This window comes from Lepisma saccharinum, chromosome 16 (genome assembly GCF_977018435.1).
Source record: "Lepisma saccharinum chromosome 16, izLepSacc3.1, whole genome shotgun sequence".
Classification (NCBI taxonomy): Eukaryota; Metazoa; Arthropoda; class Insecta; order Zygentoma; family Lepismatidae; genus Lepisma; species Lepisma saccharinum.
In genome coordinates, this window is record NC_139244.1 from 65,413,083 (window position 1) to 65,432,484 (window position 19,402).

Consider the following 19,402-nt stretch of genomic DNA (forward strand, 5'->3'; position numbering starts at 1 on the left):
ATTAATATTTGTTAAAGTTGGTATTATTAGCAGGAAAAGTGATATCATGCAGAATACACCACGTAGAAAAGGTGAAAATCGTCATACTCTCGGAAATGAACTCTCTTATTATTCGATATTTCATTAACTTCAGTTGGGGGCTAAGTGTCTGTCCCCTCTGGCGTCGTCACTGTAACGTAATGTGACACGAATAGTATTTTCGGTTCAATATTGGTTTTGAAAAAAAGGTGCGGAAGAAAATTAAGGGGGCGTAGGCATCTCTTCGCACCCATCTGCCGCTACCCGCTCTTCTGGTCTCTATTCTAGGGGAAATTGCTATAATCGATTTCATTTCGTTGTTGACAACACTGCAGAGTGGCAGTAGGAGCCGGTTTCTGCAAAGTCACCTCCTTTCCATTCACTCACTCCACCACACCGTACTCTACCGTATCACTGAAAGCAACACGTCAAGATTTCTTTTGCTTGCGGCCTGCGTAAGAAATTCTTATCCCTTTCGTTAGTTAAATTATAGCTGCTGCAAATATGAGCGTGAAAGCCGTGTGTGTTTTGGTTGGAGAGAATGTAAAGGGAACTGTACATTTTACACAACAGGTAAGCATGATAATTAATATTTAAGGCACAGTAGTGAAAAATATCCAAATAACCTGTATACTAGATACATTATGCTTTTAAGTAGAACGTATAAATTTATCTCTCGGATTATTGTAGTAAGGTAAAAATAGCTGTTAATTTTGTTCATAAAAAGAAGTTTTGCTAAGAAGACACTCTGCGGGAATTGAATTGTCCTTGAATGAGTACACCAGAACTCAGTGTAGACGAGTTGTTTCATTCTCTTTGGCGCAGGTTATAACTCTAAGAAAAAGCTATTGTTTCACAAGGAAGAACTGTTTAATTGCGTCCTTCTACATGCATCAATTTTAACAATCGCCACGTAACATACTTTTTTAAGTGTAATAATCTACTGTCGGTCAATTAGATATCTCGACATTGCCGTTGTATTTTTTATTTTGGTAATGTTCATTGACTTGCTTCTTAAAGATTCTTTCCTTTCTTTCAAAATCTTCACCTCAAACAGAAATGTCAAGTTCACTCCTGCAATTTGAGTTTATCACCGGCATGACAAAATCGATTAGGTACTAAAATCTCTTGTAAATGGATTATATTCGGCGAATAACTTCCCCATAGACCATCGCGCGAAATCACGCCCGCTGCCATGATTCCGGCAAGCGTCTGGGAGCGTCTTGTTGTAAACACATTTAATAAGCATTTCACGTAGTGTTTGTGGCAGTGATTGAAGGTACAAAAATAACGTCGAAATTAATATCATCCATTAACATATAAACCTTATGATCTCACGAGACGAAATGGGGATGAATGTATACTTTCAACATAAAGTTTGTAATGGGAGGGGATGACATTAAATGTGGAAGCAGTATAATAGTAACGGTACCAGTTTCATATATCGGAGACACGTTAAAATCGGATATTTTGTGTTTCGCATGGTTCGTACTTACCAATTGTGTATTGCGAAAAATACTTAAAGGTGCTGGTAACAGTATGGTATACGGAAAACACATTTCACTCGTTCATTTCGAAATACCTATTATGCATTGTGAAACATTGTTTAAAGTGGGATTTCGCTTTTTTCACGAAAATAGCTTGAATTTTCCACATATCGAGTATTGTTCGTTCCTTTCACACACAATATGGCGGTGAAAAATTGACTAGCGTTGTCGATGATCAGTGGGTTTGCAGTGCTGCAACCTTTTTCACCGAAAAATACCTACTGTATGAGTCTAGTTTACGTCCTTTTCATAAGGAATTAGTGTCATATATCGTTGGAAAGGTTATTGTATAAGGAATTCAACGAACTAAATCCCAAGGCGAGGAAAAATTTCCTGGAACAGAAAATCGAGAAAATCCGATGTTGGCCAGATATGCGTGATTGAACGTACTGAGGACATTTTTCGATCATGAAGCACATATTTAGGGGTGAAATGAGTGCTAATGGAACCTAACCTAACCTTGTAAGCATACAATAATAATTTTAACAGAAAAATATAACACTTTTACCTTAAAATTAACCCTACTAGATCCTCACCTTTCGAGAAAACAATGTTCAATTAAAATTTAATCCTCCCTGATACAAAAGGTACGATTATTAATATCTCCTATAATAAAAATCAATATTTCATATATTTAACAAATCCCAACGTTCCCGTGAATGGTTAGTGACAGAAAGTGTAAAAAGAAAAACTTACTTACCCTACGGATGCCGGAGCGCCGGCTGTCTGCTAGCACAGTTTTGTAAACTGGCATGAAGGAGTGCGCAAGAAGGACGTAAACTAGACTCTAGCCATACCTACTTTCGTGTTACTCATTTTGTATTTTTTCCCGGGTTCGAAAACCCCACGAACCATGCACGTGAAGCCCCACACACCATTGACGGATAGCTCCACGAACCATGCTTGGATAGCCCCACATACCAATCATAAATAGCCCCACACACCATTCAGTATTTATTGTTCGTTGCTAATTCGCTTTAGTTACACACAATATGGCGGGCAAATCTTGAACCCCGCTGTTTCATTTTTGTAAAACTACCGCGTGGTTGCTACACTAACGGGGTTACATAATCAAAGGCATGGAACATTTGATTCACGTAGTCGACGGTAATGGTGGCAAGAGCTATCGTGCATCGGAGATACATTAGTCGAAAAATACATGATTTACCAGCCGAATAAGTAAAACGAAGGGAGAAATCACAAACGAGCTTCCAAAAGTCTACAGAAAATCGGTTCCGTAAGTAGTTTCTCCTGTAAATTTGAAGAAATGTGTTTTCACTATACCATACTGTTACCCATTCATAAATAGTCCCACAAACCATTCTAATAGCCCCACAAACCATGCACGGATAGCCCCACAAACAATTCACGCAAGTTTAGGTTCTGTTAGGTTTGGCAAACATAGTAAAAATTGTCATGTTCTGGCAAAACAATGGTGAGTTTGGAAACACTGACCAGGGGTACGTCATAGTGGGGCCCAAGTTCCTTTTGTTTTATTTCAATTTCATCATGCTATGAATGCAATTTTTTACATGGTTCGATTTCGATGTAAATCTGTTAACACATACTGCAGAGTTTTAGCAAATACTTAAGGTTTTGTTCAATATATGCTTTCGTGGTTAGGTTATGTTTGTAACCCTTGGCATTAAAATAAAGTCCCTAAATGCATTCTACTAAGGTTCCAATTTACTTCTACATTCATTCCCACGCTTCTACGATATTTACTGTCACTTGTCGTTGTTTTTTTCAACATAAATATATTTTTGGAACGACTTGAGATGACCGGACCCCTCTCAGATTTTCTTCATATTTGGCATACTCACTAACTGAGGCCTCCTAATCATGAATCTGAAGTTAAAATTTGTCGGAAACGTCTAGAAATTGCAAAATAAGCAAAAATAAGGCATTAGTTTTCGGAATGGAAACTGTCTATTTTCGCGAAATTTTTTGTTTCACAAGCAAATATAAGATATTCCTGATACTACCACGACACCAAATTTTAACTGTTTGCCTAACCTAACCACGCGCCAATGGTTCGTGGGGCTAGCGTCAATGGTTCGTAATTATTTGCAATTTGTAGATCCTGACACTACCACGACACGAAATTTTAACTGTTTGCCTAACCTAACCACGCTCCAATGGTTCGTGGGGCTAACACCAATGGTTCGCAATTTGTAGACGTTTCCTACAAATTTTAACTTCAGATTCGTGATTAGGAGGCCTCAATTAGTGACTGTCAAATATGAAGAAAATCGGAGAGGGGGTCCGGTTATCTCAAGTCTTACCTTTTTTTTTTCCCAGAGTCCAAACAGTGCTCAATACTTTAAGGTTCAAATTTCGTGTGACAATGATTTCCAAAATTCTACGACAATTAGTCTTTGTGCTAGGAGAAATCATAAAGCAATCCGAACAGTTACAGTCTACAGAAACTCAGTTCCGTAAGTTAGTAGTTTCTCCTGTAAATTTGAAGAAATGTGTTTTCCCTATACCATACCACAATTTTTCACATAGAGTAGTTTTTGTTATTCCTCTTTTCGCTTCCCTAACACACAATATGGAGGGCCCAGGTTGACTACCGGTGGGGGGTATGCAGTGTTTCGAACCTTCTTCCAAATTTCCCACAGATTCCGGGCTCCGCCCCTGGTGTATTTGACCTACCGTGGCCCCACCTCCGTTCCGCTCCGGCTACCTGGCTTTCTCTATAGAGTCCCAGTTAAAGGCATGTTAGAAATTAGCCGGAGTCACCTGTCCCCCCCAAATGAGCCCCAAACTTTTAAATTTGAAGACATCAGTTTCCAGGATACGGAAAGCTTACCTGAATTTTACCATGCATCCACGACACGTCATATTAGGCATATACCCACAGCCCATTCCTTCTAACGAGTAGCTTACATTCACTGCCACATTTTCGACATTCCTTTCATTTCTTCACGATCCAGTGTTCAATTAAATTAAAAAATCCACTGGATCTTCCACACCCGGTATGAATTTCACCACCCATCCTCGACACGTCATGTTTCTAACTTCCGTTTCAAACACAGACAGTTAGAAATACTGGATACCCAATGAACATGAACAAAACCCAATCACGACACGTGATGTACGAAGGTGTACGCACCAAAGGCTATTGTCCGTTGGAGAATTAATTTTCAACAAAGACCATGAACTTCCGCTATGAAACATTCCCACATCACACAAAACACCTTCCAGATGTTAGACTATGCTACAGGAAGGGTAATGGTTCAGTTTGTTTTTCTTTTCAAATTCCCCTTGCAGGAAGACTAATTATCGTAGATTTTTTGGCAATCATTGTCACACAAAATTTGAACCTTCCTCAAGATAATGTGCACTGTTTGGATTTCGAAAAAAAGTTATTTATGTTGAAAAAACAAGTTAAAAATTACCTTACACAAGCATGCATGCTTCCCATGGACAATGTATTTTCCGTTGACAAACGACTGTAATTATCGTAGACTAGTGGGAATTAATGTAGAAGTAAATCAGAACCTTATTAGAATGCATTTAGGGACTTTATTTTAATGCTAAGAGAACCAAACCTGGCCTGCCTACCCTAACTACGAAAGCATATATCAACAAAATCTTAAGTAATTGCTAAAACTCTGCAGTATGTGTTAACAGAAGTAAATAGAAATCGAGCAATGTTAAAATTGCATTTGTAGCATGATGAAATCGCAATAAAACAAAAGGAGCTTGGGCCAAATTTTTTGTAGCAATTTTCTCTAAAATGGGTCTTTTAATTATTTCAAAAATATGTCCATATATACATTATTATGCAATAACTAATAAAAAATATTAGCTTTTCGATCTCGGCCGAACACCTCTCACGCATTTATTTAGTAATTTTTAACATTCGTACTTACCTATTCTGCATTGCGAAAGATTCTTTAAGGTGGGATTTTGCTTTTCTCACGAAAATAATTTCAATTTTTCACGTTAACAGTTATTATTGTTCTTCCTTTTTTCGCTTGTGTAACACACAATATGCGGGCACAGCTTGAGTAGCATTGTGATCATCAGTGGGTATGCAGTATTTCCAACCTTCTTAACCGAAAAATACCTACTTTCGTGTTACTGATTTTGTATTTTTTCCCAGGTTCGAAATTATGCTAATCCTTGCGATCCATACACAGGTTAGGTTAAGTTACGTTAACATATTTAGGTTAGGTTAACATGGTTAAAAAGAAGGGTTCCATGCACGGGTTAGGTTACGTTACGTTAACATAGTTGAAAAAAGGGTTTGTACTTAAATTCAAAATCACAAATCATGCACATGCTTCCATGCACTGCCACATTTTGGACATTCCATTTCTTTCTTCACGATTCCGTGTTGAATTGAAAAATCGACTGGATCTTCCACACCTGGCAACAACTTGACGACTCATCCTGGACACGTGATCCAACGGCGTGGTTGGAAAAACTGACGGGGGGTTACGTCATGAAACGTATGCAACATCTGGTTCACGTAGATGAAGCAAATAAAAGCAGTGGCAATTGTGCATCGGGGAGATATTTTTCTTGAAAAATACATGAATTCCCGGTCAAATAGATTCCACCATGAAAGAAAATACCCCCACAAACTTTCAAAACTCTACAGAAACTCATTTCCGTAAGTAGTTTCTTCTGTAAAAATGAGAAAATGCATTCGTCCGAGATCGAACTGTTGCCAATAATTTAAAAATTGGGAGCCAATGTAATCTTGAGTTAAGGTAGGTTAGGTGGTGCATGATAACATATTTTGATAGACAAATTACTGTAATTCAAAAGTAAAAGTATAACAGAAATGAAAAATAAATATACACAATATTGTTTGAATTATTATACATTAAGCTTATATTTACATTCCCACTACCTAGAAATACTGGGAGATTCAAAAGTCCTAAGATGTGAAGCTCATAATTCTGATCATACTTTGAACTGTGAGTCTGGTTCTAATTAGCCTATCTGAACATGAAGTGGGCTAAAAAACAAAGACCTGTAGAAAAGTAAAGATGAGAATGGAATGTTGAAGATAGAATGGACGGATGTTAAGGATGTTCAAGATCTTGCCCAGGATAGTGCATATGGGAGGCTTTGGTCAATGGAACAATAAACTGTCCAAGTTCTGATTTCACCATGGCACACCGGCACTTTTTCAGGGTTCTATTTCTATTTGTCTGTTAACACATACTTCCAAGTTTTAGTGATTACTTACTGTGCATTTTCTTGAAAATGTCTTGTCACTTCCATATACTCCTGTATGATTCTTCTCTTGCGATGAGCCATCCATTTACTGTTGTCTTGGTTATGGACTGCTTCTGCCATATAGGTCAAGTGTTTGATGCAGAGGGGTTTCATAGTTAGGTTAGGCAAGTCAGGTTTAGGGCTCTTAGTATTCCAATAATCTCCAATCATGTTCATGAGTTTGGGGATAACACAACGGTTTAACATATTGTGTCTGTGATGGTCCAAGCACAACACCCCTTAGAGCCTTGTCAGCAGTATCCTGTGGTATGCATCGTCCATGAGAAGTGGAGATATTTGCATAAAGTACCTTTTATATAGTCTTTTCATAAATAGGACTTTTCAAAACTACAAACAGTATTACTGATTACTTTTGGAACAAATCAAATTTACTTTCACCATCATTTGCACTATTTTGTGATACTTTCTCTTTTTTCTGAACAAAAAATGCCTTGTCAATGTTAAGCACAGATGCTTGCATAAGGTACTTAATACATTTTTTTTTTCACCGAAAAATTGCACTTTTCAGAACTCAAACAGTGGAGGTTACTTTCACCAAGGTTCAAGTTTACTGTGACAATCATTTCTACAAGTCTGCTATACTTTGTCTTTCTGCTATGAGACTTTGGAAAAATCATTAAACATTCAGAAACGTTACCAGATAAACCTTTGGAATTAGGAATGCACTAGTTACTTAGATTTCCTGAATTCTTCATGCTTTTGTACATGATTTAATGTAGGTTTTCCTTCTTTTTAGGATCCAAGTTCGCCTGTTAGCATTTCAGGGCAAGTGACAGGTCTTGGCAAAGGTCTACATGGGTTTCATGTTCATGAGTTTGGGGATAACACAAATGGTAAGTTTTTGTTATCAGTCATATTTCTTTTTGAAATATATATACAAAGACTATTGCAGAAAAGGTGAGACAGATTTTGTCCTGGCTTGGCAACACTGCCAATGGTTTCGGCACTAGTCGCGTCATGTAGAATAACTCATTCTGTTTCCGTAGCAAGTTGTCACATGTTGCGAAACCACGTTAGTGAGCAGCTGTGTTGATTTATGTGGAACGGGTTTCGTTTACCTCTCCAGGTTTTTGTGTATAACATTTCTTTTCGCGATGAGTATTCAAGATGAACAGCGACATGCCATAAAATTTTGTTTGCGTTTAGGGAAAAGTGCTGCGGAAACATATGCAATGTTTCAACAGGCATATGCGGATAAAGACAGACTGAGTAGAGCCACAGTGTACCGATGGCACAAGTTGTTCGAAGATGTGCCCGAATCAGGCACTTTGCTTCTGCATCCTGGACAAAGACCATCCGTGATTAACGAGACACTAGTGAATACTGTTGCGCGGACTTTTCGGGATTACACGACTAAGAGAAAAATAGAAATTTTCCTGCATCCAGCATACAGCCTGGACCTTGCACCCTGCTACTTTTGGTTATTTCCACTTTTAAAGGCCACTTTACGTGGTCGTCATTTCATGACGAACAAAGAAGTGATCACCGCAGCGCAAGTTTTCTTCAGTTCGCTACGTGACTACTAATTTTCAGACATTCACAAAGTGGCAGAAGTGTATGGATGCTTGCTTAGCTGTCAATGGTGCGTATTTTGAAAATGATGTACGTCTACTCGATATGGCTGATTCTGAACAAAAATTTTGTGGTTTGTAATTTTGTGTTTCATTTTAATGATTCATGCTTGTCTTTTAACTGCTACGCAGTCACGACTTTTTGACCTTTCGTGCTGATTTTGGTCTCAATCTGCAGCTAATGAACCAAATTTGTCACCCTAGTACATTTGCTAGCCAATGGAGGTTGCTGTTTTCCTATACAGGAATTAGTCTCACCTTCTCTGCGACAGCCTTTGTATATATATATGTGTGTGTGTGTGTGTTTATAAAATGCGAGATGTATTCCAAAAGTAATGAGAATTCAATATGTAGAGGATATGACATACTTTTCCAACCATTTACAGCATCTCTCTTGAAATTTGCTACAGACTACAACACTATTTCTGAACCTGCATTGGAAGCCATTGGTGTGCCCAGGAATTTGAAGGGAGTTTATTTCCCCGCTTTCCCTAAAAAGAAAATTCAATTTGCAGATTGCTGAAAGTATGAATACATGGCCAAGACCAGCATCTTTAGTGCAGATTAACATTGTTGCTGAATACAAATTCAATGCCAATTCCAAGATTTTTGCATTGATTTTTTTAATGCTTGGTATCTTTGCAACTAGTATAATGATTTTATGTTTTTTTAAGTGAAGATTCCCATAAATATATTGTTAACAAAATACAGGGTGGTTAGCAAAGGATGTGCAAACATAAAGCCAATTTATTTGTATTGGCTGAACCTAGCACAACTGTAATTAGACAAAGGGACACTGAATTAATAAGTTGTATCTGTACATTCCAAATGTTCAATGTTGGCAGCTGTGCACATTTAACAAATTTGGTTCGAACGTTCCACTGTAATGTCACAACAGGCCTTGTTTTTGCAAATTTTAACACAAAATGCCTTCTGTGTTTCCATCAGTCACCAGCAGGGTTTACCTAAACTGCCATGCACAGAGAATAACTTGTAACGTTTCATGTTCATATTCTTCACTGAATAACTGGTTGCCATTTTATCACTTACTTTATAACTTTCTTTCTGCACCATCCTTTTTGAGTCATGGTGTATTATTCACAATCATAATATATTATACACTTTCATTTGCACCTTTAGCTTTGGTGATTTGTTTTGGTAGTCACATTACGTTAAGTCTGTCATTTTGCCATTTCATGCTGCCGTTCAGTAAACTGCAGAAAAATATAATTTATGGAGTATGCACAATTTTTCTCTTGCATTCACATTTTTTAAAATTTGTAACGCAAAATATTATATACAGTTGAACCTGAGTTATAAGTGTCTCAAGGTGAAGAGAATATAATATGTATAAGTGATTATTACTTACAAATCAGATTTAGATGTCATGTAATTATTGAAATACTATAATTGTATCTATTTTGAGGAAGAATATATACATAATACAAGTTATTTCTGTCATAAAGTAATAAATAACTCATCTAAAAGTTTGATTCTTAAATACATAACATTTGCCACCTTATCAGTGAGCTCTTTGATACTGAAATACTACAGTAGACACTATAGTTTTACTACCCAATTTTAAAAATTTGTCTAAAATAGCATTCTTTTACTAATGACAGTGCAGTGTGTGGTGTAAGCTATGTGGATTAGCGTCCACTTCCTGCATAAATTTTCATATCTGTCCAAGCGTGTAACTTTTCCTTTTACTGTTCTCCATTGCCGACCAGTAGCTACAGTCACTTCTGTGACATTGTTGTAGCTTGGTTACGTATAAATGGATTACGTACAAATAGGGTTTAATGAACATGTTTTTAAATTATATTTTGCTGGGACCTACAGTAATTTACGTATAAAACAGAATTATGTAGAACTGAGTTACTTATAAAGCAGTCTCAACTGTGTTACATTTGTCATATTGGATAAACTGATTTACGAAATTACTATGCATTATATTTTACTTACTTTTCATGCACTTTTTCTGAACTATCTAGGCATGTATACTGATTGCTGCTTATATTACTGTTCCTTGAATATAATTTTGTTTAGTGTTTGAATATTTTACTGTTGAAGTATATTTAATGTTCCACTGTAACCTCATTCCATGTAAAGTAAGTCAGTATATTTTTTCCAGGTTGCACGAGTGCTGGTCCTCATTTCAACCCCCACAAGAAAGATCATGCTGGTCCAACTGATGACAGTAGGCACGTTGGCGATTTGGGAAATGTAGAGGCTGATGCTGAAGGTGTTGCTAAAGTGAATATAACGGATAAAGTTATTTCTCTCAGTGGCCCTCACAGCATCCTTGGAAGGACTATCGTGGTAAGTGATTGTATTTACACAAAATGAACACCTTGCAAATGAAAAATGAAATCCCCTTTCTATAGTGTAACCACACGCAAAAGAACCTGAGCAGACCTGCAACTCCTGTGCATCGTACTCCCATGTGGAGGGAGGGATAGAGTTTAGCATGCTTCTTTATAGCCCAAACTGCATGGATGAAGGAGAAGGTGCACGAAGGTTCTTTTGTTTGTGGTCGCACTATAGAAATGCAGTTAGAAGAAAAAGCAAACTGCAGTTTTCTTCTTCGTTGAATCACTGTGGCACCCGCAATAAGCCAGAGTGATTATAAAAAATTTAAGATACTGCACTGCCGTGCATTTACAATCATGAAAAGTTGTGTTGAAAAATGTTCCTTTTCACCTAGAAAACATAATAGGATTTTGCTCAGTTATATGTACATTCATGCTGTACAGATGCAAATAATTTTCCTTGCCATGTAGATTTTGAATATTTATTTTTCCTTGATGCCCTAAATCACTTTATATATTGCCTCTTTCATACTGCATATGCTTTGATACCCCACCCCATTCCAGTGGACCTGCAAACCATCGGCCAGTCCTTTGGTGGTCTGCAATGATCAGTGCAGCAATTAAAGGATGGAATTGCACTTGCAGTTGCTTTGACAGTCACTGTTGCATGCTCTTGTTCGTTGGATCATCCAATCAAGCAAGAAGGCATGCTGGTTCAATTTTATTTTTCCAATGAAGGAGGCCTCGTTCAAAGGTGTTTGGACATTATTAAGCTGCTTACAGGGGTATCCACTCCTCCACTGAGTACACTGCAGCATGAGGGCATGTTGTACAGGGTGAGTCAAAAGTCTCTTAATGCCCCCTATAAAATGTAGAATGTATAGGAGTTTGGCTGGGTGCAATTGATCATGATAGAAACAAGTTAGGCCCAGGGGGAGCCATAGTTGTGTGCCAAGCCAAGGTCTGCCATACTGAATTCAACTCCTAGATTTTCAATGGAAAGGTGATATGATGTATCAAATCAGGCTAGAAAATTATGAGAAATGCAGTGGTTAATTATATATATATATATATATATATATATATATTTTGTAAAATGTTATGAATGAATGCTTGTACATATTTTCTCTTTCAGAAAAATGCATTAACTTTTATAGCATGCACTTTTCAAACATGCCACAAAGTACAAGATAATAATCATAGCTCGAGAGCAAATTTGCATGGAGAGATGAAATTGGTTGTGTTTTCTTTCTTAAAGAGAGCTTTTAGCGGAGGTAAAATGTATACATTGTGCCACCCAATAATTTGTGTTAAGGAAGAAGGAAAATTGCAATTAAAGAAAAAATGCCCCCATTAGACCGAACTGAATGAAAAAAATTGTAGTATGTAGATGTTGTACATTCCTACAACCATGCAAAGTTTCTTCGGAAGCATGACAAAAAGACCACTCTGTGAATATATCTTTTTTGGCTTTACTCTGAGGCAGGATGTCAAAATTTCACTACCCAATAAAGCATTGAAAAAAACTGATACATGGACTGCATATTTGAAAAGCTCACCTTCTAATAGATTTCATGATTACTGCTGACTTTATCTCCTTTACGTACTTTGTTTTTCTTTCCAGGTTCATGCTGACCCAGATGATCTTGGCAAAGGTGGCCACGAGTTGAGCAAGACAACTGGCAATGCTGGAGCAAGGCTTGCATGCGGTGTGATTGGGATTGCCCAGGCATGATCTGCTGGTTGATGAAAATGCATTAGTGGGGTTTGTAAAGCTGTTGCCATGTGCGGATCAAAGCATTCCTTGTCTTAACCTGTTATTTTGCCTTTGTTAATCACATTTATTCACTGTTAGCCTATTCTCAAGTTCAGTTTTTCATATTTGCCAACTGAGAGAACCGGTTACATGTAAGGCTCAATTGTTTAAGAGTAATACAGTGGGAAAATATATCATGAGGCTTAATTGTAAAACATATTTCTGTATATGACATAAGGGAATAATAAAAACATTATTTCAAATATTCTACTTTTTAATGGTTCAAAAAGAATGGTGCAAAAGTAAAGCCAGTTTATTCATACTTGACCACACCTAACACAAGTGTAATTACATGAAAAGACACATTAAATTTCCAAGTTTTGCCTGCACATTACAATGTCAAGATGGTAGTCACATTCTACCCAGACATGTCCCAGCATATCTGATATGAACAAGTTTCCGCTAAAATAACTGCTGTGTCGTGGGGATCAGATACAGTGCAAACGCCTTTACGAAAAAAACAAGTTTAAATGTGGGGTTCATGGCATCCAGACCAGCATTGGTGGATTGTTTCCAGCACATGTGATCTAATGTCCCAGCAGCATTCAAGTGTTGGCAAACATCCAAGTGGAAATATGGTGGAGCAAGGTCCTGTTGAGAAACCAGGGTTACTATGCATCTGGAAAACAGGGAAAAAGCATGGAAATGCCAGAGAATTTTGCAGATTGTCTGGAATTTACATGCATTTTAAGTCTCTGCAAGAGAAAATGTTGCAAAATGAACAAGCAGTTCACTTCCACTTCTGGATTCAGTTCTTGTGATTCCACTCCCAAAAAAGATTGTTTAGAAACTTGTTTCTTTCGTTCTTATGATTTCAGTCTTGTGCAAAATTATGGTTCCTTCGAATTTCTATAATAAATTTTCGCTTTTATAATACTAGCTGTTAGAAAGAATATCAAAGAAAAACATGCAGTGCAGGTATCTGATTGATAACTAAAGTACATTGACAATATGATCATTATCGGAAAGGTTGGTGAAGATGAGGTTATCATCTATTATTTTATAGATGTTGGTCTTGTTGGCATTTCCTATAGAATTCGTATATGCAACAAAACATTTCTCCAGATGCTGTGTACTTAAGCAAGAAAGCAGCATTTTGTACGACACTATAAATCTGCCACAAAATTAAATATTTTCTATGGTTTATGAACTTTTTCTGCTGTTTTTTTATTGTGGAAATCTGTTATGGTGAAATAATGTATCTCTGTTACCTTAGCCTGAAGACTAGATGCACGTGATTGTAGCACCCAAAACATTTGATGCAGATTGTAATTTCAAATTTTACTCTTCGAATTTTCACGTGTTCTTGTGTGTGTAGAATGAACTTTGCTAAAAAAAAAGTTGTGAAACTGAATATTCATAATAATTAACGGATTGTATATCTAATTGAAAAACACCAGGTTCAAATGTAAAAATCATGATTATAAACATGTCTGGGAATTTCATAATCAAAAAATCGTAGCATGCTTTACCCAGCATGCAATGCAATTTGTATGCAGTGCACATTTACCAAAATTGCTTTTGAAAGTTTCCCTGCACTGTTACAACAGTCCCTGTTTGTGGAAATTTTAACACAAAATGTCTTCTGCTTCAGTGTTGCCATCTTGTTTACACAATACTACTAGCTGGGTTTACCTAAACTTCCATGTTTTTCACTACAGGTACAGTGAAACCCTGATTGTACATTTTTCTGCATTATGCATTCAGCGTTCATGTCCCAGCACAGCAAAATGTTAAAAAAGTTTCCTCTACTTTACATTTTCCTACATTTTAAGTTTTTCCAGCTTCGACCCCTGAAAAACATACCTTCTGTCAAGAAAGTACCGGGAATTTGTAATTTAAAAGGCCCGCGCAAATGATTTTTTAAAAATATTTTTTTTCGTAAGTTGGTAGCTCTGTACTTAATTACTATGCCACACATGAGCGCGATCTGTCAACCAGTTTGTTGACAGCCGCAGGTTGAATCCGTCCACTTCAGTAGTGCATCACAATTTTTACAATGAACAAAATTATTGAACAAAGAGTTTGCCTTAAATTTTGTGTTGCGAACTGAATTTCGTGTACTGACTTGCTAAGAATGTTAGAAAAGACTTATGGTGAATCAGTTTTATCAAGAACACGGGCTTACGAGTGGTACAAAGTGTTCAAGGAGCTCATGCCTTGTTCTGGACGACCTTCGACCTCTTCAACCAATGAAAACATGGAAAAAATGAAGGAAATTGTGCTCGGTAATCGCCATTCCAGCTTAAGAGAGAGAGCTACTGACCTTAACGTCTCTCACGAGTCTGTTCGTTCGATTTTGGTGGATAATTTGGGCATGAAATGAGTCACCACACGGCTTGTTCCAAAAGAGCTGAATTTTCTTCAAAAACAGTACCGTGAGCAGGTATCATTAGACATGCTGGATCGTGCCAATTCTGATCCCACATTCATGGAATGCATCATAACTGGTGACGAGACATGGGTCTAAGAGTTACATGCAAACAAGTCAACAACAGTCATCAGAATGGAGGACAAAAGACGAGCCGAAACCGAAGAAACCACTTCAAAGTCTCTCAAAAGTCAAGGTGATGCTCATTGTTTTCTTCGATATTCGTAGTTTGGTGCATCATGAATTCGTTCCAGAGGGACAGACAGTCAATAAAGAATACTATTTGGCCGTATTGAAGAGTTTGCGTGAGAAAATCAGTCAGAAACGGCCAGATTTGTGGAAGAACAATTCGTGGATTTTACACGACGATAATGCGCCATCGCATAGAGCGACAGTTGTGACTGAATTTAAGGCCAAAAACACAATAAATACCATCGAACAACCACCTTATTCACCAGATCTGGCCCCGTGTGACTTCTTTATATTTCCAAAACTAAAATTGCCACTCTGGGGTTACCAGTTTTGACTCGATTGAAGCCATAAAGCAAAATTCGTGGAAGGAGCTGAAGGCCATATCTGAAAGTGCCTATAAAAAGTGTTTCAAAGACTGGAAAAAACGCTGACATATGTGTGTTGCATCAAATGGGGCCTACTTTGAAGGAGACAAAATAAATATTGATGAATAAATGAATTTTATTTAACAATTCCCCATACTTTTTTGACAGAATATACAATTGAGGTTGCACTGTATTTTTTTCACAATATTTTTTGTCTTGTGGTGTATTTCTTCACTTGTCAAGTTTTATTGCAGTACTATATTCTTACACTGCTTAACAGCTACGGAACAGTTGAATTACTAGGAATTGTAGCTTTCCTGGTGACATGATTCAAACAGGTATTCTCGGGTTACCAACCAGGTTAAATCTGCCTTAGCTTCAGTAGTTTCGAACATAGTAGTGATTAATTTCAGTGAAATACAATCATGTAAAATGAAATTTCTGTTGGAAAATGGATGAAAGGCTTCATCTGAGTGATAATGATAATGGAAGGGCAATGGGTAGGTTTGAGATGTTACGGAGGTTGCATATGTGAAATATCAGAAAGTGTGATATCTCAATTGAAGAAAGCCACTATGTTCAGAAAGGATGTGTGCATGGTAGAGGTTGGGGAATACAAAGAGGATTGCTACATAGCCCAATTGTGGGGGATATTCTCCTATGTGCAAATTGCTGCAGATTTTGCAAGTACTTCATGCATCCACGTATCCCTCAGAACCATTTCATGACTACTGCATGGTGTAGGTTATATACTCAGAAGCCAGTTAACATATTCTTTGTCACACCACTCATCACCGAAACATGTGGCTTGCTTGCACTTTGTTTTTCCTAGTATGCCGGCGGTCACGAGTATAATGATGTGTATAAGGCATAACTGATAAGACGTGGGAGTAGAGTGCACAAAATAGTGCAAGGAGAAAAGCGAAATTTGGGAAATAGTCCAATAACCACTTTGTCGCAGGAGGAATGAATTGGTGAAACCATATTCTCGGATGAATTCCGCTTCAGCATATGAACTGGTATGGAAAGAACAGGGAACACATGATCATTCCAAACAGGCAAGGTGGTTCTGGATTTACGATATAGGCAATGAGTCCTGACCTCAGGTTTCACCAGACCTGAATCCCAAGTGCATGCCTGTGATGCTCTCTCTAGATGCTGTGCAGAGCAGAAACAAAACCCTGAACTATTCAGGACCTTAAGACTTGGCTGGACCTTTCAACAGCTGAAAACTGCTTCCAGTTCCTCGAAAAATCTGCAAGGTGCTGCTAGGACACACAAATACATGTAACTTTTAAAAAAAATCAATGTGGCTTTCTGGTTTGGCGTACAAAAATATATTGAAAATTGCATTAAGTGGAAGTGAAAAACAGCTCTGAAGAGGGTGTTCGAAGAATTTTAAAACATTATATATAAAGATTCACTACTGTGGATCTCAGTGTCGTGAATTTATGTAGATAATTCCAATTTTTATCCCAGTATTTTTTTTAAAAAAATAATTTTACTGCAAAAAAGAGGAGAATTTGCCGGAAGTCTTGTTTCCACGAATTCTGAAATTTCGAGGATCATCCAGTTATCTCACTGTGGCTGCTTTCTCAACACACAAAACTCTTATGAAATTTTTCAAATCTGCGACCATGTGCTGCTCCGAGTGGTTGGGTCACATGGCAACTTGTAACATTATCTTGCTTTGCCATATGGTTGTATTTTGTCCAGACAATGACCTTCAAACAGGGAACTACATTCTTTCAGTGTCTCCTTTCAAAACACAACACATGGTCTTGTAATTCAAAGAAGTGAATCGTCAACAATTATTATAGTTTATGCAAATTACGTCAGTTTATGAGTGATCTGAAACAAAAAGGCAGGTTACCTTCGTTCACTTATTCTGTGATTTAAAATCTTTGCTTCTATTTATGCATCTCTAGTATAAGCATGATAATGGAAATAAATATGCATAGTATTAAAATTGAAGAAAATGTGGAGCAGAGATTCCTATTTTCACATTTCATACAATTATAAATATCTTGGAAGTCCAGGACTTTGTCTTTTTCAACAGGAGGGTGTCAGGGAAATTTCAACTTTTTTTCTGTATCCTGGATGAAATATCGTGTTCTTTACTAATTTCTGTGCAAGGAAGTCTCAAAATTTGTGTATCGCATCACATTTCCAAGATATACAGGGTGTCCCAAAAGTCTCACAACTGAGAGACTGAACATTCTTAACTTTTGTACAAAAAAAAGATAGACATTAACCTTGTATTAGTTTTTAACTTTATCTATATGGATATTTTTTAAACATTAAACTCTAAAATAATTCTCTGCATAAACGTTCAGTATGGAACAAAAGCTTGTAAGGTGTAAAAAAAAAAAAAATATTGTACAAAGTAAAGAAAAACATGGATAAAAGACAGATATGGAGTCGCTTGCAATTTCTAACACTATATTTTGATTCATAATTGGGAAAAGAGAGACGTGGTAGTATATAAATACGGAGAAACACGTACTCACTTTATCCGTGAAAGTGTTTTTTCTTCTTCGTTCTATTAATTTCAGTAGCCACTGCCACCATCCTCGTTGGAATTTGCTGTACTGTTGGTTGGCATGTGTCTTTTGTTTGTAGTTCTTTGGCTGCTGCTAGGTACGCTGTTGTCAACTGTGCATCTGAATGTCATCTGCTATTTCAGGGCAATAACTGTTGTAGCAGGGGAATCCAAGTGTGGTGCGCCTGTCTGCTATCGATGTTTAGCTTGACACGGACCCAGACGCACAGTTAACAACAGCGCACGTAGCAGCAGCTGGAGAACTACAAACAAAAGACACACGCCAAGCAACAGTACAGCAAGTTCCAACGAGGATGGTGGCAGTGGCCACTGAATTTAATAGAACGAAGAAGAAAAAACAGTTTTACGGATAAAGTGAGTACTACTAGTTTCTCCGTATTTGCTATCTTTTGTATTTGAAAGAACGAATTGGGAATCCCTCACTATGTGGTATTGAATTCAATGCGGAAGGCACATCGGCATATGCATTTGCTCTTATTCTTCGAGGAATAGCCACACATTACGGTGTGACAAAAATAACAATCTGTCACGTGGTGCCTTGGTTCAAGACATATCGTAGATACATCAAAAGGCATTGAATGAATACCATTCAATCATTCTCTTAGTGTTAACAGCACAACTATGACATGTACCATGTGAGGGCCATGGGCAGTTATGACTTCCCAGCAACAACCAAAGTTCAGTCGGTACCACTGGCATACACAGAGATGGGGAGGGGGGAACCCTCCAAAATTTTGAGAAAATTAACATTTCAAATAAAAGCTGTGAAGAACTTGGGGGGGGGGGAGGGGGCAGAGTGGCAAATGCAAAGCCTCCTTGAAATAACCCCCTTGCCATTTTGAGAGGTAATTGTGTATGCAATCCCCTTCCCTCAGAAAGCACCCCCACAGTTACAATTCCAGCCTCTCCCGAAAAAAAATCCTGTGACACAATCTGTGATGTTTTTGCATTGCAATTTTCGAGTGTAAAAGTCAGAAATGTAACAGAATGTGTTAGGGTGATATACACAGCTAAGGGGTTCTTTCAGTCAACATAGTTTATCACAGCACAGTCCACTGTGTCACTGCACAAATCAAACCCTGTAAACTGCATGTTTATTCATTATGATACATAGTAATATCCTTTATTGTAGCAAACAGGATTACAATAAACGTCACATACCAACAACCCATAAGAGATGGCTGAAGGTATGCATAATGATTTGGCATGTAAACAGTTTGTGGTGTTACAAGAGAAGCAGAATTCATGCCCGTTTGCACCAACGTCGATTTACTTGCTAGTAAGACTAAAATCAGAGTTAACCCACGAATCGGCTGCTGTTGCACCAACAGAAATGCCGGGTAAGCTGGGAGTAAAAGCAGGGTCAACTTTACCCTCAGAGATCG

The 19,402-nt window shown here is 37.6% G+C and overlaps 1 protein-coding gene across 1 annotated transcript; it reads left to right on the forward strand.

The window, feature by feature from the left end:
* Positions 1-361: 361 nt before the first annotated feature.
* On the forward strand, positions 362-12,729 carry Sod1 (Superoxide dismutase 1). The gene is made up of 4 exons (XM_083138266.1): positions 362-591; positions 7,564-7,660; positions 10,533-10,720; positions 12,335-12,729. The coding sequence occupies exons 1-4, from the start codon at positions 523-525 to the stop codon at positions 12,443-12,445; spliced, it is 465 nt and encodes a 154-aa protein (XP_082994392.1). The 5' UTR covers positions 362-522; the 3' UTR covers positions 12,446-12,729.
* Positions 12,730-19,402: the final 6,673 nt, after the last annotated feature.